This window comes from Macrosteles quadrilineatus, unplaced genomic scaffold (genome assembly GCF_028750875.1).
Source record: "Macrosteles quadrilineatus isolate MER2022 unplaced genomic scaffold, UCM_ALF_1.0 Scaffold_9__3_contigs__length_116548681, whole genome shotgun sequence".
NCBI lineage: Eukaryota > Metazoa > Arthropoda > Insecta > Hemiptera > Cicadellidae > Macrosteles > Macrosteles quadrilineatus.
This window is the reverse complement of record NW_026542602.1, coordinates 73,836,245-73,853,657: the sequence shown is the minus strand read 5'-3', so window position 1 is coordinate 73,853,657 and position 17,413 is coordinate 73,836,245. Positions and strand designations below refer to the sequence as shown.

Genomic DNA, 17,413 nt, shown 5'->3' with positions numbered 1-17,413 from the left:
TGATGTATAGCCTACTGTGACACCAAATACTGGGAAATTTTACTATATTCACGCATCCAACAACGTTTACCCTGATACTTTAGACTCCTTGGAAAACAATTTTTTAGACTTAATATAGACACAGCTGCAAATAAACAAACTTTTAAAATTTTTCTCACCTGTTGCTGCAGCTGCCTCATCAAGTCTGACACATTTGGCTGGGACATGGCTGGGGCTGCAGAAAATGATTGCAGCATCGGTTGTTGTTGGAATGTCGGCGGTTGTTGGTTCAGTAGCAACAACTGTTGTTGCAAAGCTTGCATCTGTTGGGAGATCTGATTGATCTGGTCGCCTACACCAGTCGGCACCAGAGCACTCTGCAGCTGCTGCATCATTTGCATCATCTGCATTTGAAGTAGATTGTTGTTTGCAGGCGCAGACGCAGTCTGGACCGGTGTGGACTGGAAAGGTGCTGCCATCTTTGATCCACCTTGCATCTGTTGCTGAAGTAGCTGAAGCATGTTCAGTTGTTGCAAGCTGCCCAGCATATTAGCATGTTGAGTTGCATTGAAAGCATTTGTTGCAACTGGAGCTGGCGGATTCATAACTTTATCGATTTGTTGCAAGATTTGCAAGAGCCCCTTTGATTTATTCGATGGCTGCTGATTTTGAAGAGTTTGCTGCAACATGGCAATCAATGGCGACATCTGTTTTTTTAACTGATCTATTGACATGGTGTTTTTGTACTCTTCCAATTCTCTATCCAACATTTGAGATATCTGTGCAAGTTTATCTTTCTGATAACCTTGATCCAAGACACTGCAATAACTGTGTAGAGCTTGTTGTAACAGTCGTATGATTTGTAAAAGCTCAGACTGATGCTGATCAGTTGAAACTTTCGGGGTATTTGGGGGAGCAGATGAAGAAGTGCTACTTTGACTTGTGGGTTTTGGAACAAACTGTTGTGTTTTAGAGGTACTTCCTCCAGGTTTTTGCTGCAATGCATTCTTTAACTGTTGCATGATTCCCAACAATTCTACTGGCTTGTTATTTGATGAAGATTGATTTGAGATAAGAAGTTGTTCCAACAACTCGATGAGTTTTAATAGATTCTTTTGTTCAATCTCAGTTGTATTTCCACATTTTGATACTGCTCCTTCCAAAGACTGAGATATAACAGTCAATTGTGTCTTCATTAAACCATGTTCTATAGTACCAGCATAGGATTTTAAAGCTTTCTGCAACAATTGAATAATATGAACAAATGGATCTGGTTGATGAACATCTATTTCCTTTTTAATTTGTACTTGAGGAAGTGGTCTTGATGCTGATAACTGTGCAGGTGTGCTGTCCAACTTCATTGGTGCTCTTTCTTGTTTTGTGGGTGCTGTGTTAGTTTTCAGGTTTCTTTTCAATAAGGATATGACAGTGGTCAAATTTGTCGCTTTATTACCCAAAGTAGAAGTATTTCTCTGCAAAGCTTGTTCCAAAACATCTAAAACAATTAAAAATTTAGATTTTTGATCATCTGAGGCTTCCTTATCAGTGGGTAAAGAATGTTTTAAAAGTATGGCAATTTTTTCTAATTCATTTTTTATACTGTTATTTCCTAACGAACTTGTAGCTACATTCAACGCTTTGTGCAATAGTTCCACAATTTTATTCAATTCATTACTTTGAGTTTTAGATTGCGTAGAGGAAGAAGCTTCAATGTTCACATTAATTGAATTTGGTTTTCTGTCACTTTCTCTTGAAGATGTTCTTTGGTTCGAAGACTCAGTGTCCTGTCTACTGTATTTATCTGATCTAATTTCCTTCTGTGCATCATTTAATCTGCTTGAAGATGTTCTTTGGTTCGAAGACTCAGTGTCCTGTCTACTGTATTTATCTGATCTAATTTCCTTCTGTGCATAATTTGATCTGCTTGAAGATGTTCTTTGGTTCGAAGACTCAGTGTCCTGTCTACTGTATTTATCTGATCTAATTTCCTTCTGTGCATAATTTGATCTGCTTGAAGATGTTCTTTGGTTCGAAGACTCAGTGTCCTGTCTACTGTATTTATCTGATCTAATTTCCTTCTGTGCATAATTTGATCTGCTTGAAGATGTTCTTTGGTTCGAAGACTCAGTGTCCTGTCTACTGTATTTATCTGATCTAATTTCCTTCTGTGCATCATTTAATCTGCTTGAAGATGTTCTTTGGTTCGAAGACTCAGTGTCCTGTCTACTGTATTTATCTGATCTAATTTCCTTCTGTGCATCATTTGATCTGCTTGAAGATGTTCTTTGGTTCGAAGACTCGGTGTCCTGTCTTCTGTACTTTTCTGATCTAATTTCCTTCTGTGCATCATTTGATCTGCTTGTAAATGTTCTTCTGTCTGAAGACCCATTGTCTGGTTTACTGTAATTGTCTGACGTAGTTTCCTTCCGCTCATCACTTGATTTACTTGCAGATGTTTTACGGTTTGAAGGGGCACTTTCCCATCTACTATACTTGTCTGGTCCGCTTTCCATACGTGTATCACTCAATCTACTTGAGGATGTTCTGTGAATTTCTCTTGCACTCTTAGATTCTTGAGAGTTATGCCGTGAGGAAGACGTATCATTTCTTGTATATGATTTTTCACTTTCTCTTTCTTGTCTCCTAGATTCTTTCTTATCTGCTTCATTAAGAGCCTTAGTTTCGTTCAATGCTTGATCCTTGTTGTTACTTGATGTTATATCCGGAGTGTCGGTTGAATTACCTATTACAATTTTAAACTCAGCTTTCAACAGTTTCACAACTTCCCACATAGTTTTTGAAAGTTGATTTGATGGTAAACACAACAGTGTTTTCTGAAGAAGTTCCACCATTGTTGTCAGTTGTGCCCTTATCATTTCGTTTATTTCATTTGTTTTTGGCAGAGCGCATCTCAGTAGCTTAATAATATTCTCTAGTCTAGCTTTATCCCTTCCGACTTGCATTTCATTTATAAGTCCTGCCAGTTTTGCCAATGACTGATTGATTTTGCCTAAGGAGCTTGGATCCTCAGGTTTCTGACCCCACCTTGTTTTGGCGATTTTTTCCCCAGTTGAATTTATTGTTTGAGCTCCAGATGACTGAAAAAAATATACCTACATTAATTGTTTGTAATAAAATAGTATATTTTATCACTAGGGCCAGAAGTGACTCTTTTCGACCTGAGCTCAAGTTTTACGATCGCGACGAAGCTGAGGTTGAAAAATGAGCGAGGGTTCAAAAGACACTTTTTACCCGTGTGATGAACTATATTTTTCGTCATATTGAACCATTGTTCATATTTGAACAAAGTATGATACAAAACTAAAATAGGCCTAGTTTTCATTTAAAGAACCTCTCAATTTGACTTCTTACTTCTTTTCAATTTATTTTGCTAATGGAAAGTAAGTGATTCAATCGTTTTGTCTATTACAAGTGTAGATTGTACTATTGATATGTCGAACAATTAACAATAAGGCAACAATAAACTACAATTGATTAAACAATCGATACATACTTTCGATGCATGCGATTGTTTACAATCAAAAATTACAACTCAGTTGACAACAGCTGATTTTTACTCCCTAGGGGCTAAGCTAAAAATGAATTTTACTCTCTAGAGAGTAAAACAGCTACTTTAGACCCACAACGCATGCAATAAAAACCGCTATTTTTAATGCAGAATGAAGAAAAAAATCATTCCTTACACTTTGAAGCCATTGTTAGGCTATAAGAAATCATGTTAGTTGAATACTCTCGCAACAGCAAACCAGCAGAATAAGCTAATTTCAATCTGATTGGATTTTAACTCAAATATTTTCATAAACAGGCAGTATTAATGAATTACTGGGAGAAAATAAATATTCTTTTCTTATTCTTCATATTTATTCCATATAAATAACATTAGATTTTATAATACTTAAGTTTGCTGCTATAAGGAAGCAAAAAGGTGTTTTTTTTTATAAAATGCTATTTAAATTTGCGGGGTAGCGGATTTCTACCCCCGGATATTTACCCCCATGAAAAAACGCCTACGTCATTTTGACGTCACGAGGGGCGGGGCCTAAACACGGTCGAGAAACAGCCCGCGACTGGAAATTTACCCCCAATATATTATTAAATAATCAACCTAATTGTTTGATTATAAAGTGATTTGCTATAGCACGGAAATCTACCCCCGGACATCTACCCCCAGAAATCCACCCCCGGACATTTACCCCCGGATATCTACCCCCAGACATTTACCCCCGGATATCTACCCCCGGACATCTACCCCCGGAAATCTACCCCCGGATATCTACCCCCGGAAATCTACCCCCGGACATCTACCCCCAGACATCTACCCCCGGACATCTACCCCCAGTGGTTAAATCATAAATATCTGACCCCGGAATTCTACCCTCGGAAATCAACGGCTCTTTGGTTAGTCATTGTCTTGTAATATCCAGTATAAAGTATGCGATATGTCATTGTCTTGTTTAACATTATCTATCTTCCTAATTCAATAAGCTGTAACAGTCCTTTTTCACCCGACCTACTTCGCCGATTGTTACGATTGAGGGGTTTTTTTAAAGCTTAAGATCTTGCGAAGAGCAAAATGGTAATTAAAAAGGATATTTTGATTAGGGCTTCAAAAGGTTGACCCCTAAGCCTTTCATGTTAATTTTCTATCAGAAAGACGTTAAAAAAGCGTTAAAAACTATCTTTTTGATTGAAAATCCACAATTTTTAATTTTTCAACTTTTCATCTTTCACAGCTGTTCGTTATTTCATAGATGTCGTATTCTCCAAACAAATTATTAGTATTTCATAAATTACTGGTAAACATTAGGAGTAAACTTGACAAAAATGCAAAAAATTGGGGGTTTGAACAAAATTTATTTTAATTCAGAAGTAGTGAGGTCATCTTATATATTAAAAAAATTTGGTTTTTCTTTTCCGAGTTTGTTTGGCTCTTCTACCCGACCGATTTTCATGATTGAGGTCTCAAATTGAAGGTATGCACGCTCAGATTTGCCATCAAGCATCGGCATATATTTATCTATAATCCTACTCGGCTTATACGTAAAAGAAATTTGCTCCCCATGTTATTCTTATGGGAGTTAAATTTGGTTTATCTTTGCCGAGTTCGATTGGCTCTTCTACCCGACCGATTTTCATGATTGAGGTCTCAAATTGAAGGTATGCACGCACAGATTTGCCATCAAGCATCGGAATATAGTTATCTATAATTCCACGCGATTTCTACGTAAAAGAAATTTGCTCCCCAAGTTATTCTTATGGGAGTTACATTTGGTTTATCTTTGCCGAGTTCGATTGGCTCTTCTACCCGACCGATTTTCATGATTGAGGTCTCAAATTGAAGGTATGCACGCACAGATTTGCCATCAAGCATCGGAATATAGTTATCCTTTATTCCACGCGATTTCTACGTAAAATAAATTTGCTCCCCATGTTATTCTTATGGGAGTTACATTTAGTTTATCTTTGCCGAGTTCGATTGGCTCTTCTACCCGACCGATTTTCATGATTGAGGTCTCAAATTGAAGGTATGCACGCACAGATTTGCCATCAAGCTTCGGAATATAGTTATCTATAATCCTTCTCGGCTTATACGTAAAAGAAATTTGCTCCCCATGTTATTCTTATGGGTGTTAAATTTGGTTTATCTTTGCCGAGTTCGATTGGCTCTTCTACCCGACCGATTTTCATGATTGAGGTCTCAAATTGAAGGTATGCATGCACAGATTTGCCATCAAGCATCGGGGTATATTTATCTATAATCCTACTCGGCTTATAAGTAAAAGAAATTTGCTCCCCATGTTATTCTTATGGGAGTTAAATTTGGTTTATCTTTGCCGAGTTCGATTGGCTCTTCTACCCGACCGATTTTCATGATTGAGGTCTCAAATTGAAGTTATGCACGCACAGATTTGCCATCAAGCATCGGGATAAATGTATCTATAATCCCACGCGGATTATGCGTAAACGAAATTTGTTCCCCATGTATTTCTTATGGGAGTTAAATTTGGGGTTTCTTTGCCGAGTTCGTTTGGCTCTTCTACCCGACCGATTTTCATGATTGAGGTCTCGAATTGAAGGTATGCGCGTACAGTTTTGCCATCAAGCATCGGCATCAATGTATCTATAATTCCACGCGATTTCTACGTAAACGAAATTTGCTCCCCATGTATTTCTTATGTGAGTTAAATTTTGTTTCTCTTTGCCGAGTTCGTTTGGCTCATCTACCCGACCGATTTTCATGATTGAGGTCTCGAATTGAAGGTATGCACGCACAGATTTTCCATCAAGCATCGGCAAATATTTATCTATAACCCCACTTGGTTTATATGTTAAAAAAATTTCCTCTCCATGTATTTCTTATAGAAGTTAAATTTTGTTTCTCTTTTCCGAGTTCGTTTGGCTCTTCTAACCGACTGATTTTCAAGATTGAGGTCTCAAATTGAGGGTATGTACGCACAGATGTCCCATCAAGCATTGGCATATATGTAGCTACAGTCCAAACCCGGATTATACGTAAAATAAATTTGCTCTATTGGTAGTTAAATTTAGTTTTTCATTTCCCAGTTCGTTTGGCTCTTCTACTCGACCAATTTTCATGGTTGAATTTTCAAATTGAAGTTGTGCATGTCCAGATTTCACAACAAGCATCGGTTTAAGATACAATATAAAAAATACAAAAAAAAATAATTCCCGATCCCATAAACCAAGATTTGTATGACTTAGTTAGTAAGCACATGATGCATGGGCCGTGTGGTATATTAAATCCTTCCTGTGTATGTATGAAGGATGGAAAATGCAAAAAAGTTTTCCCTAAATCCTTTATTGAGGAAACGCAAGATAATGTTAATGGCTATCCGATTTACAAGCGTAGAAATAATGGGAGAACCATAACTAAACGTGCAACTGGAGACGATGTAAATGTTACAAATCGGTTCATTGTACCATACAATCCATTTCTTCTTCTATATTTCCGTGCACATATTAATGTAGAGCTCTGCTCCAGTGTACGATCTATAAAGTACATCCATAAGTATGTATATAAAGGTCACGATTGTTGCAATATAGAGGTAGCAAGGGGAAACGATGTACTTGATCACGATGAAATTAATTTATTCCTGAATGCTCGATATGTTGGACCAAGTGAAGCTGCTTGGAGAATGTTTGCATATTGCATGCACGATCAATCTCACGCTGTGGTTAGATTGCCAGTCCATTTACCTGATTCTCAGAATGTTTACTTCAGAAACGATGCACCGGAGGAAGGTTTAATCCAAGCACAGTTAAAAACTACCCAATTAGTAGCATGGTTCAAGTTGAACAGCAATCCTTCAACTAGAAGTCCTTATGTATATCCCGAAACACCAGTTCACTATGTATGGAAGAAAAATGAATGGCAAAAACGTAAACACTATTCTAGAACGATTGGCCGAATGTATAATGTTTCACCTGCGGATTCCGAGCGATATCATTTACGTATATTATTACTACATGTAATTGGTGATACCAGTTTTGAAGATTTGAAAACGTATGAAAATTTCACACATCCGGAAACTATAGATGAAATCCAACATGATGAACTAGCGAAAATGATCGCTTCATCAAATGAAGAACAACGTGTTGTGATTGATGAAATTCTAAACTTACTTCTAAACAATGATGAGTCTGCAAGTGTTAAGGCATACTTCATAGATGGACCTGGTGGCACCGGAAAAACATTTGTATATAAATGCTTAATCCAGAGCTGCATTAATATTGGAATGCCAATCATATCCGTTGCATGGACTGGGATTGCTGCTATGTTACTTCCCTTTGGCCGCACAGTTCATAGCCGATTTAACTTACCACTGAATTTGAATGAACATTCTGTCTCCGGCTTAAAAGTCAACAGTAAAGAGGCTTCTATCATTCGTTCTGCAAAATTAATAATTTGGGATGAAGCACCTATGGCCAACAAATATGCTCTAATGTGTGTCAACCGGCTACTGAAAGATATAATGGATAACGATGTGCCATTTGGTGGGAAAATCATTATCTTAGGTGGAGATTTCCGGCAAGTGTTGCCGGTTGTGCCTCATTCATCTAGAGCCTCTACTGTTCAGAATTCAATTAAGTTTTCATACCTATGGCCACTATTCAAAATGTTTAAATTAACAAAGAATATGAGGGCTAAAACTAATGAGTTAGATTTTGCTAACTTTTTGCTCGAAATTTGCAATGGGGAATACCCAACAATTGATGACAAATCTGTGGACTTACCCCCACCACTTATCTCTGATTCAGACATAGTTTCAGAAATTTATGGAAAAAACCTACGCCTATGGACTCATCGTACTTATCAAAATGTGCCATTTTAGCACCAAAGAATGAGCATTGTGAGGAAATCAATAAAAGAGTTTTAGACCTCATCCCAGGCTCAAGCAAAACATATATAAGTGTGAATAAACTAATTACAGATGATGACAGTGAACTATTGCAATTCCCTATTGAATTCCTCAACAGCCTTGAGATGACTGGTTTGCCTTCTTACAAATTAGTCTTAAAGGAAGGTGCCATTGTGATGTTATTAAGAAATTTAAACTACACAGCAGGTCTTCTAAACGGAACAAGACTTATTGTCAAGAAAATGTATGAAAACAGTTTAGACTTAGAAATCATAACTTGCACAAATATTGGACAACGTGCACTATTACCCCGCATTGATCTCTCTCCATCAGATCCTACAGTACCATTTTCTTTCAAACGAAGACAATTCCCCATAAAGGTTGCGTTCTGCATGACCATCAACAAGGCGCAGGGCTAAACGATTGATCGAGTTGGTGTGTACTTGCCTGAACCAGTATTTAGTCACGGTCAGTTGTACGTCGCCTTATCGAGAGGGAAATCTTTCGATACTGTAAAAGTAGAAACTAAATCAAAAGGTGGACGAACAGCAAACATTGTTTGGAAGGAAGTATTATAAAAGTCGTAATATTAATAAAGATTACCAGATGGAGGGAACTACTCCTGAGAATATGCGTACATGCAATTCTACCGACAGAGATGTCTATTTTACAAGAAATATTGTTGTTAATAAAACATTCTTAAAAAAGCCTCATTCATGCTGTGTTACATATGAGTTAACAAATGTACGTGCTTTCTCTGTAGGTGCTTTTAGGAAGTGTGTGGATATTGTTCTGGAGTAATTGATTTTCAAAACGGAAAAAAATACATCGGGACGATTTTCTCTGTGTTATATGGAATGTGTTATACTTTAATTTGGTCATAAGGCGAAATTAATCCAGCAGCCCTATAAGAGTTTAATTAAAGTTGTACCGCCCTTATTAAGTTTAGTATTTTATTTTTTTATTATTAATTTCAATGCTGCGGAGCAGCACGGGTCATCTAGTATTTTATTAAAACGTTTTTATTAGCTCGCTTTCTTATCCGGTACAAATTAGGCAATCTATTTTATACTAACTTCCCGATGAGCTAGAGACTTGAAACTTGAAACATAGCTCACAAATGGAAGACAATGCAATATTATATCATTTAATTTTCATATTTCCCTTGGGCTACGCCCCATGGGCTTGTTTTTATTAATTCGCTTTCTTGCAAATGTTGATACTTCCCGATAAGCTAGAGACTTGAAACTTGAATCATAGCTCACAAATGGATGGCAATGCAATATTGTATCATTTAATCTTCATATTTCCCTTGGGCTACGCCCCATGGGCTTGTTTTTATTAGCTCGCTTTCCTACAAATTTTTGTATCAATTTTAAACGAAGTTCCTGATGAGCTAGAGACTTGAAATTTGAAACATAGCTCACAAATGGATGACAATGCAACATAATGTCATTTAATTTCCATATTTCCCTTGGGCTATGCCCCATGGGCTTCCAAATTTTCCATGTTAACATTTTGAAAGAATGTAAATATATAAATTCATTTAAGTCAGCTGTAAATACTTTAATTTGACAGTTCGAAGAGCAGAGGTTAAGAGGTACAGGTTATGCTCCCAAGAGATTCTTTATACAAACAAACCTTTCAAAATAAAGATAAACGAGGTGTAAGCCCGTCCTACGTACGGGAGTAGTCAGTTAAAACTGTGTATAAATCAGAACAGCTAGCTTACACGTATAAAGACAAATTTTATAGCAGCCTACAGTAGAAAGAGTAATTATCAATTGAGATTGAGAAGGTGTATAGGCCTAGTCAACGATATCACCTTCCAATTCCATCGCATACCTGCCAACCTGCCTCTTCCATAATCAATATCAACACAATACAATTACTCATACTATACACAATTTCCAGTAGGTCTGAATAGAAACTCCCGAAAAAAAAAAAAACGAAAACATCCAATGAAATTCACAGTACACATAATTATAACGTTGGTGTCCTGACATCATTAAACGAATCGTCCAAACATATCCTTTATATCAATTTCACTGCATCAAATTGCTAAATAAATAAGTGTAAACAAAGAAAAGTAAAAACAACAACATATAGTTTGTTTTGGTAAACAGCTGAGTCAAAAATAAAATACAAAACAAACAAAATAAACAAACCAAGATGAATTAGATCGTGTAAAAATGGATTTTCCTACCTTTTCCTAAAAAGTTGAGCAGTATAATAATTTGCATATCCTTTTTTACAATAAATTAAATAGATTGATATATTTATAGTTAGTAGGTAGGCCATACATTCAATCTAATACATAATTATATGAAAAGAAACTCAAATAAACCTTAGATTTCCCACATGCCTCTGTCTTAAACTGATATAAATGCTTGAAATAGATTTAACATCCACACACATTAAAACCAAAAAGGAGAAAATAATTTATAAACAAAAAACTGTTTTCAAAACAAAACGTTTTTAAACGCACTAAAAAGTATAAAGTAATTTTTAAATTACGTGGAGAGTATAAATACTTGTAAGATTTAAAACGAAAAACGTGGGGTGCATGCAATTTATAATAATACATTAGTTCAATAGGTGAAGGTAATTGTAAATAATCTATTGCATGCACCCCACGTTTTTCGTTTTACATCTTGCAAGTATTTATACTCTCCACATAATTTAAAAATTATTTTATACTTTTTTAGTGCGTTTAAAAACGTTTTGTTTTAAAAACAGTTTTTTGTTTATAAATTATTAATGGCTTAAGACACTCGTGTCAATCCACCGAATCCAAAAAGACTATTTAAATCGAATCACGATCGATGCTCTAGTTTTTGAGGAGGAGTAAAATGCCTTCTGGACCTTGACAGACAAGACAGAAATTGAGATAAAGACTTGTTTTGGCTTCTTTAATGTATGAAACGTAAAAATGACCAAAAAATATATAATTTTGAATTGAGCTTAATGAATTGGGAAGATAGATGACATTAAACAAGACAACGACATATCACATGCTTAATACTAGATATTATAGGGTAATTATTAAACGAAGAGCCATTGATTATTTTTATACACCAATTACTAAAATCAACTACAACAATGAATATTGGCCGATACGTAGTGTAGCACGGGGGGTAGATTTCCGGGGGTAGAATTCTGGGGTCGGGCATTTATGATTTGACCACTGGGGGTACATTTCTGGGGGTAGATTTCCGGGGGTAGATGTCTGGGGGTAAATGTCCGGGGGTAGATGTCCGGGGGTAGATGTCCGGGGGTAGATGTCTGGGGGTAGATGTCCGGGGGTAGATGTCTGGGGGTAGATTTCCGGGGGTAAAGATCCGGTGTCAGGTTTATTAGCATTTTAATTAATTACAACTGTTAAGTTAACCGTGAAATGCGAGTTGATTGAATAAATAATAATTTATCCATCCTAAAAGTTCGCGGCCGGAAATCTACCCCCATACATGTGACGTCAAAGTGACGTAGGCGTTTTTTCATGGGGGTAAATATCCGGGGGTAGAAATCCGGCGACCCAAATTTGCCAAATTTGAAATTTGATCTGGGGCTTAGTTTTTTCCTCCCAAGGCCTAAACTTAAATTTTACACCATACACAAGTGTTCTTTTTTAAGCTCTACACAGTGGCTATAATTATAGCATTTCCATGTTTAAATTCATGCTAAATTTCAATAATTTCATTAAAGTCGGACCAAAATTACTTGAGTTGTTCATATAAAAACATCTATAAAAATTTGAACGAATAGTGTTTTTGTTGTCTGGCGACATCAAAATGAAAAAGTAAATTTATCTCGAGTATTGGTCGTTTTGTGCCGCCTGCGGTAACACCTTCTTCCCTGCAGGGAAATCCGCTAAAACCACTTAAGTTACGACTCCTTGCATTACTTTGATCTTTTCCATGATTTTATGTCACCTAACTATTCTGGACCCAGTTTGGGGTTATCAAGGTTTGTTACAGATAATGCAGTCTAAATGTGCAACCTTTACATCTACCTTAGGACTTCATATTTTGGTATCTTACTATTTTTGGGAGTCTCCCCTTAGGGATAGTTAGTGTACCGTGTTCGACATAAGTATACTTAGGTGTAGGTTCAAGACCACACTTTCACAAGTTCAGGACCCTTTGAAGCCAGAATAAACGTTTTTATGTTACTCTCAGGTAATAATGGTTTAATTTTTGCTTAAAAAAGTAACTTTATATTGAATACTCACTGTTTCTGGAACATTTAACTTGTCACTTGTTTTACTGCAATTTGTGTCTTCTGTGGATTTTTTCGTCATCAATGGATTAGCAGGTGTTGTATTATTTGATTTGCTAGCATTAATGATTGAGAACTGTATCTTTTTAGGTTTTACTTTTGTAGTCACATTTTCATTAACACTCTTGACCTAAAACAACTCCAATGAATTAAAACTCATTCCAACACAGAAAAACCTGCCAATTAAGTTCTGGTTGTCTCTTTACATTTTTGATATGGCAATAATAGATAGGTATAGAATCATTATGCAATATACTAGATTGCTATTTGGAGGAAAAATCTCAAAAAAATGTCGACTTAAAAGTAAATAATTTTTTTAAAAACTATTATTTTTAACTAATTATTATTATTAGCTAACTATTATTTAAATTATTTTTTTCTAAACCACTTACCCCCCCCCCCTTCCATACTCATTGTACAATAGCTGGTTTGAAAATTTACTTACATTAGAGAGTCGACTATCCAAAACAATTGTGGATTGGGAGTGTAATAGATTTAATTATTTGTAATAAGTCATTGACAGTAAAAATGAAATGCATCATGTTAACTTTGGTTGATAGCATTTTAAAAGTTTTTTAAGGGCAGTCCGACCCCCATAAGAGCGTAATGTTAACTTAAGTACCTATATCTCAGAAACGGTAATAGATAGAGTCCTGATTTTTGTGTGGGTTATTTAATAGATTATAAACTAGCTCCCTGCATGGAATTTTTAAATTTTAGAAAAAATTAAAAAAGTTACGACGTTTAAAAAAAAAAACTGTTTTTTAACTACGGTTTTTAAGTTTATTTTTTTTATTTTGCCTCATAACTTTAAGATATGTATAAATACCCACGTGAGGAACTAGAAAATAGTATGTAAAATATTGTGTAAAAGTTTGACTGAGGTAGGCCAAGTAGTTTTTGAGTTATGGGTACTCAAAGTTCAAAAAATGCAAGTTTCGGAAAATCGAGGAAAAGCGATAAGATTGCATGTTTCATTCACTGCTGCCCTAAGGGCCAAAAAGCCATTGCAAGCTTTTTTTCATAATTTATTTATACGAAGTTAATATTAGATAGGTGGCATGTGTTATATATCATTTTAAAGAGGAAAAAATGAAGATTAATAATACATAAAAAAATTAAAATGCAAAAAAAAAAATTTTTTTCAAGTCAGACTGCCCTTAAGTTTATTTTTTACTGGTTTTGTTTGTCTCCTGCGATTGTAGCAAGAATGTTGAGCTTATCTTCCGGTCTCGTCGACAGCAGTGATCGTCTCCCGCAATCACGGCAAAACTAGTGATCGGCCTTTTTTTGGTTAGCTGACGTTTCGGATAACCTGGCTTTGGATAATCAACGCTTTACTGTAAATAGATGTTGGTTCACACATTAAATTGGTTCTATTTCTTTTAATATGTTTACTACCCATTTAATTGAATCAACTAACTGCATTAATACATTTTGTAAATATTTCAATATGACATTATTACCAAAGAAAATATGTCAATTACCTCTATTTGACTATGCTTCTGTGGCCTGAACGTCAAAGCATTGCGCATTTCAGGTGTGCTAGTTAAAGTAGCTGGGGGTCGGAGATGAGGTGGTGTAGTTGGGGGAGGATTTCTGAGAGGAGGAGGAACATTTACGTTGGGTAAGCAAAATATTTTGGGTTGAGGGGGGGCAGGCTTAGCAAATTGGAAATCAGGAACAGTTGGCCGTGTTAAATTAGAAGACAAGTGAATTAAATTAGGTCTAGTCAAGTTAGTACCGTACAAGGTTGAGCTTGGTTGTACGGTTTGAGTAATCAACTGAGGCGCAGCTTCATACACAACTTTTGGCCCTAACAGTGGTAAAATTGGGGCCTGATTTACTTGGGATGAAATATTGTATACTCCTAGAGGATTTACTGGATTTACTGCAATGGTAGTATTAACTGCAGGAGTAAAGTTATCGGAAACTGAACTAGTTTGGGTTTGTGCAGGAGCTACAGTTTGTAAATATAAATTTGGATTGCCAGACGGTAAAGAAATGGTGGATGAAAAATCTGGCAAAGGAACTGGCAAAGGTAAGACAGAGGGTATTGAATCGGGTGCTAGCGACAGAGACGAGCCAGTGTAAGCTGAAAGCTCCACAGCAATCGGTTGACTCTGAGAGCTGAATCGTTTCAACTCTTCACCAACGGTTTGTATGAGGTTAGCTGCAATTTCTTTAGCTTGATTCAACCCTTGACAGTCTGTGTGCCTGGAAAAAATTATGATAATTAAGTATTATAGAAAATTAAATGTTTATTCTTTACACAAAGTTTACAAAACATATTACGTATTACATACAGGTAACAAATTTATGTTGTTAATTTTCAAAATCTCTAACAAATAGTTCGACAATAGGTAAAAAATCAGTCAAATAAGAGGCGCAGATATTTTGACTTTTAAGTAACTATTTCACCTGTCTTTATGCAAACTGTTTACAAAAGCTACAAATTTTGTCATTATAAAAAAGACAGTTTTCAAAAAAAAGGAGGAAACAGTCTTCTTTTACCTTCAATTTCCCTGTCCACATGAGTATCCAAGACATTTAAGTTGCACGTACTAAGCAATGCAAGGGGTGAGCCAGTACAGAATGAGCTGTACTGATAATTTAAAGTGGCAGCATCAAGACGCAAGCCCAAGACATTGCTGCCTTGGTCTCACAGTCTGTAGTGCCACCAGCTCACCCCTGTGCAGTAAACCACCATACAAAGTAACATCCCGGTTCCATACAAGATTCTGGCTCAATTCACAAATTGTTTTCCCACTTTTTTTCTTATTTACATTAATGATCTTCCAAAAGTTATTAATAAATAATTAATTCTTTTTGCCGATGACACTACTGCTTTGATCAAAAATAATAATACAACTGAAATGTTTTCTTCTCTGCAAAGTGTGGTAAAGGATATGGAGCAATGGTTTTTAGAAAATGGGTTAAACTTAATGTTGAAAAAACAAATATTATTAAATAAATTTTCTACTAGACATAAAAATATGGAAAACTGTTATTTTAATTTAGTTGAAGCTCATAAATTCTTAGGGGTTTACATAGATAACGCAGTTAAATAGGATTCACATTTGAATTATTTACATAACAAAATTAGGTCGATATCCATCATCTTTATTTGTCATACATTTAAGGGACTATGTTTCTATTGAGACACTTAAAGTAGTTTATCATGCTTATGTGGAGTCTGTGTTAAGATATAGCATAATTTTATGGGGTCAAGTTACTGGTATTAAAACTTTATTCAGGTTAAAAAAACGTATTATTCGCATTATCACCAACTCTCATCCACGCAGTTCTTGTAAACATTTTCAAAATTTAAGAATTCAGACATTAACGGGGTTGTATATTCTAGAATTATTAAATTACATACATTCAGTTAAAAATGAGCTACCAGAAACAATATATTTTAACCACAGGTATGAAACCCGAAATGAAAATATATTTAGACTCCCCAGACACCGTTTGACCCTATATGAAAAATCTCCATTGTATGCTGGGCTGAGATTGTACAATGTGCTTCCGCCATGCTATCAGTCATTAAGCAAAACCAAATTTAAAGAGACAATAGATAATTTACTTATTGACAAGGCTTTTTACTTAATTGAAGATTTTTACAGAACTACAATTTAGAAAATTTTTTTAATTTTTTAATTTTAAGTGAAGTTTTAATGTTAAATATTTTATGTATGGATTTAATTTTTGACAATGCACCTATTCTAAATGTTATGACAAGTATGGTATGTTTTGTGCAAATAAAGTATGTCTATGTCTATGTCCAGTTATCAGAATTCACGTTTAATTCCCCAATTTCTTGGTTATTCTATCAGCTAGTCACTGTGGTTGGTATTTCAGAACACTTGTGTTATGTTTTGAATTTGAATCCAGTCACTTTTTTTCTCCAACAGGTGGTTCGGATTAGCAAGCCAGAAGTTTGGTTTGGTGGAGTTTGGATTAGCGGGACTTGGGTGTATAAACAGTCAAGCTGTTGTGCATTCCATAAGAAAATTAGCCTTCTTTGATGTAACAAAACTTGAATTTAACTGATTTAGTTATAGACTTTAACTAAAAGATAAAAAACAAAGACATGTTGGCCTGGATAGTAACAGAAAGTTTGATTTTCACACATAATTTTGCATCAGCATTTTGCATACTAAAATAAACTAATGCAGGTACGTGTCATTAGTTCACCGTATTGTCCATACTAAATAACAAACTAGGATCTTGGCGTGGCTGACAAAACTCGGTGAGAGAAATATATTGAAGATTATGAAGATCTGGTGACAGTTGGTTGTTGCAATGTTTTTTTTTCATCTTGTCTGTTCCTCTTTGCAACACTAGTAGAGCGAAGGCACAAGCCACAAATCATATTTTATGAAGACAGTCAGACCAATGGCAATCCAGAGTAAAAATGGCTACCTACCTAAAACAGATGATAGGCACACCATACAAAATAATGAACCAATTAAATTTTTAACAACAGATTGTTTACACTGAAGCATACCGAATGTTTACTGACACATCTTTTAAAACAAATCAACAATGAAAAACAATACATTTATGTAAAGAATTCTTAGTTTTAAGTTTAATCCTAGAATAATTTGAAATTTGTTCTACTATTTTCTCCTCTGAAGCAATCTGGTAAAAGAAAAAGATAGAACTGGAGCACTTCTGTAAGTAGGCTCGAGTTGTATAGTAGGATGACCGTAGATCCTGGTACTGTAGTGCTGTGACGATATCTACTC

At 35.5% G+C, this 17,413-nt stretch overlaps 1 protein-coding gene across 3 annotated transcripts in view; it reads right to left on the bottom strand.

Moving 5' to 3' along the window:
* Positions 1-17,413, bottom strand: part of LOC129002050 (uncharacterized) — a 46,564-nt gene that overhangs the window by 1,829 nt on the left and 27,322 nt on the right. For all 3 annotated transcript variants that reach the window (XM_054429562.1, XM_054429561.1, XM_054429560.1), the window contains exons 9-11: positions 14,147-14,876; positions 12,613-12,789; positions 159-3,077 (exon numbers count right to left, since the gene is read on the bottom strand). In XM_054429562.1, coding sequence (XP_054285537.1) covers positions 159-3,077; positions 12,613-12,789; positions 14,147-14,876 — 3,826 coding nt within the window. The remainder of the gene's footprint in view (positions 1-158; positions 3,078-12,612; positions 12,790-14,146; positions 14,877-17,413) is intronic.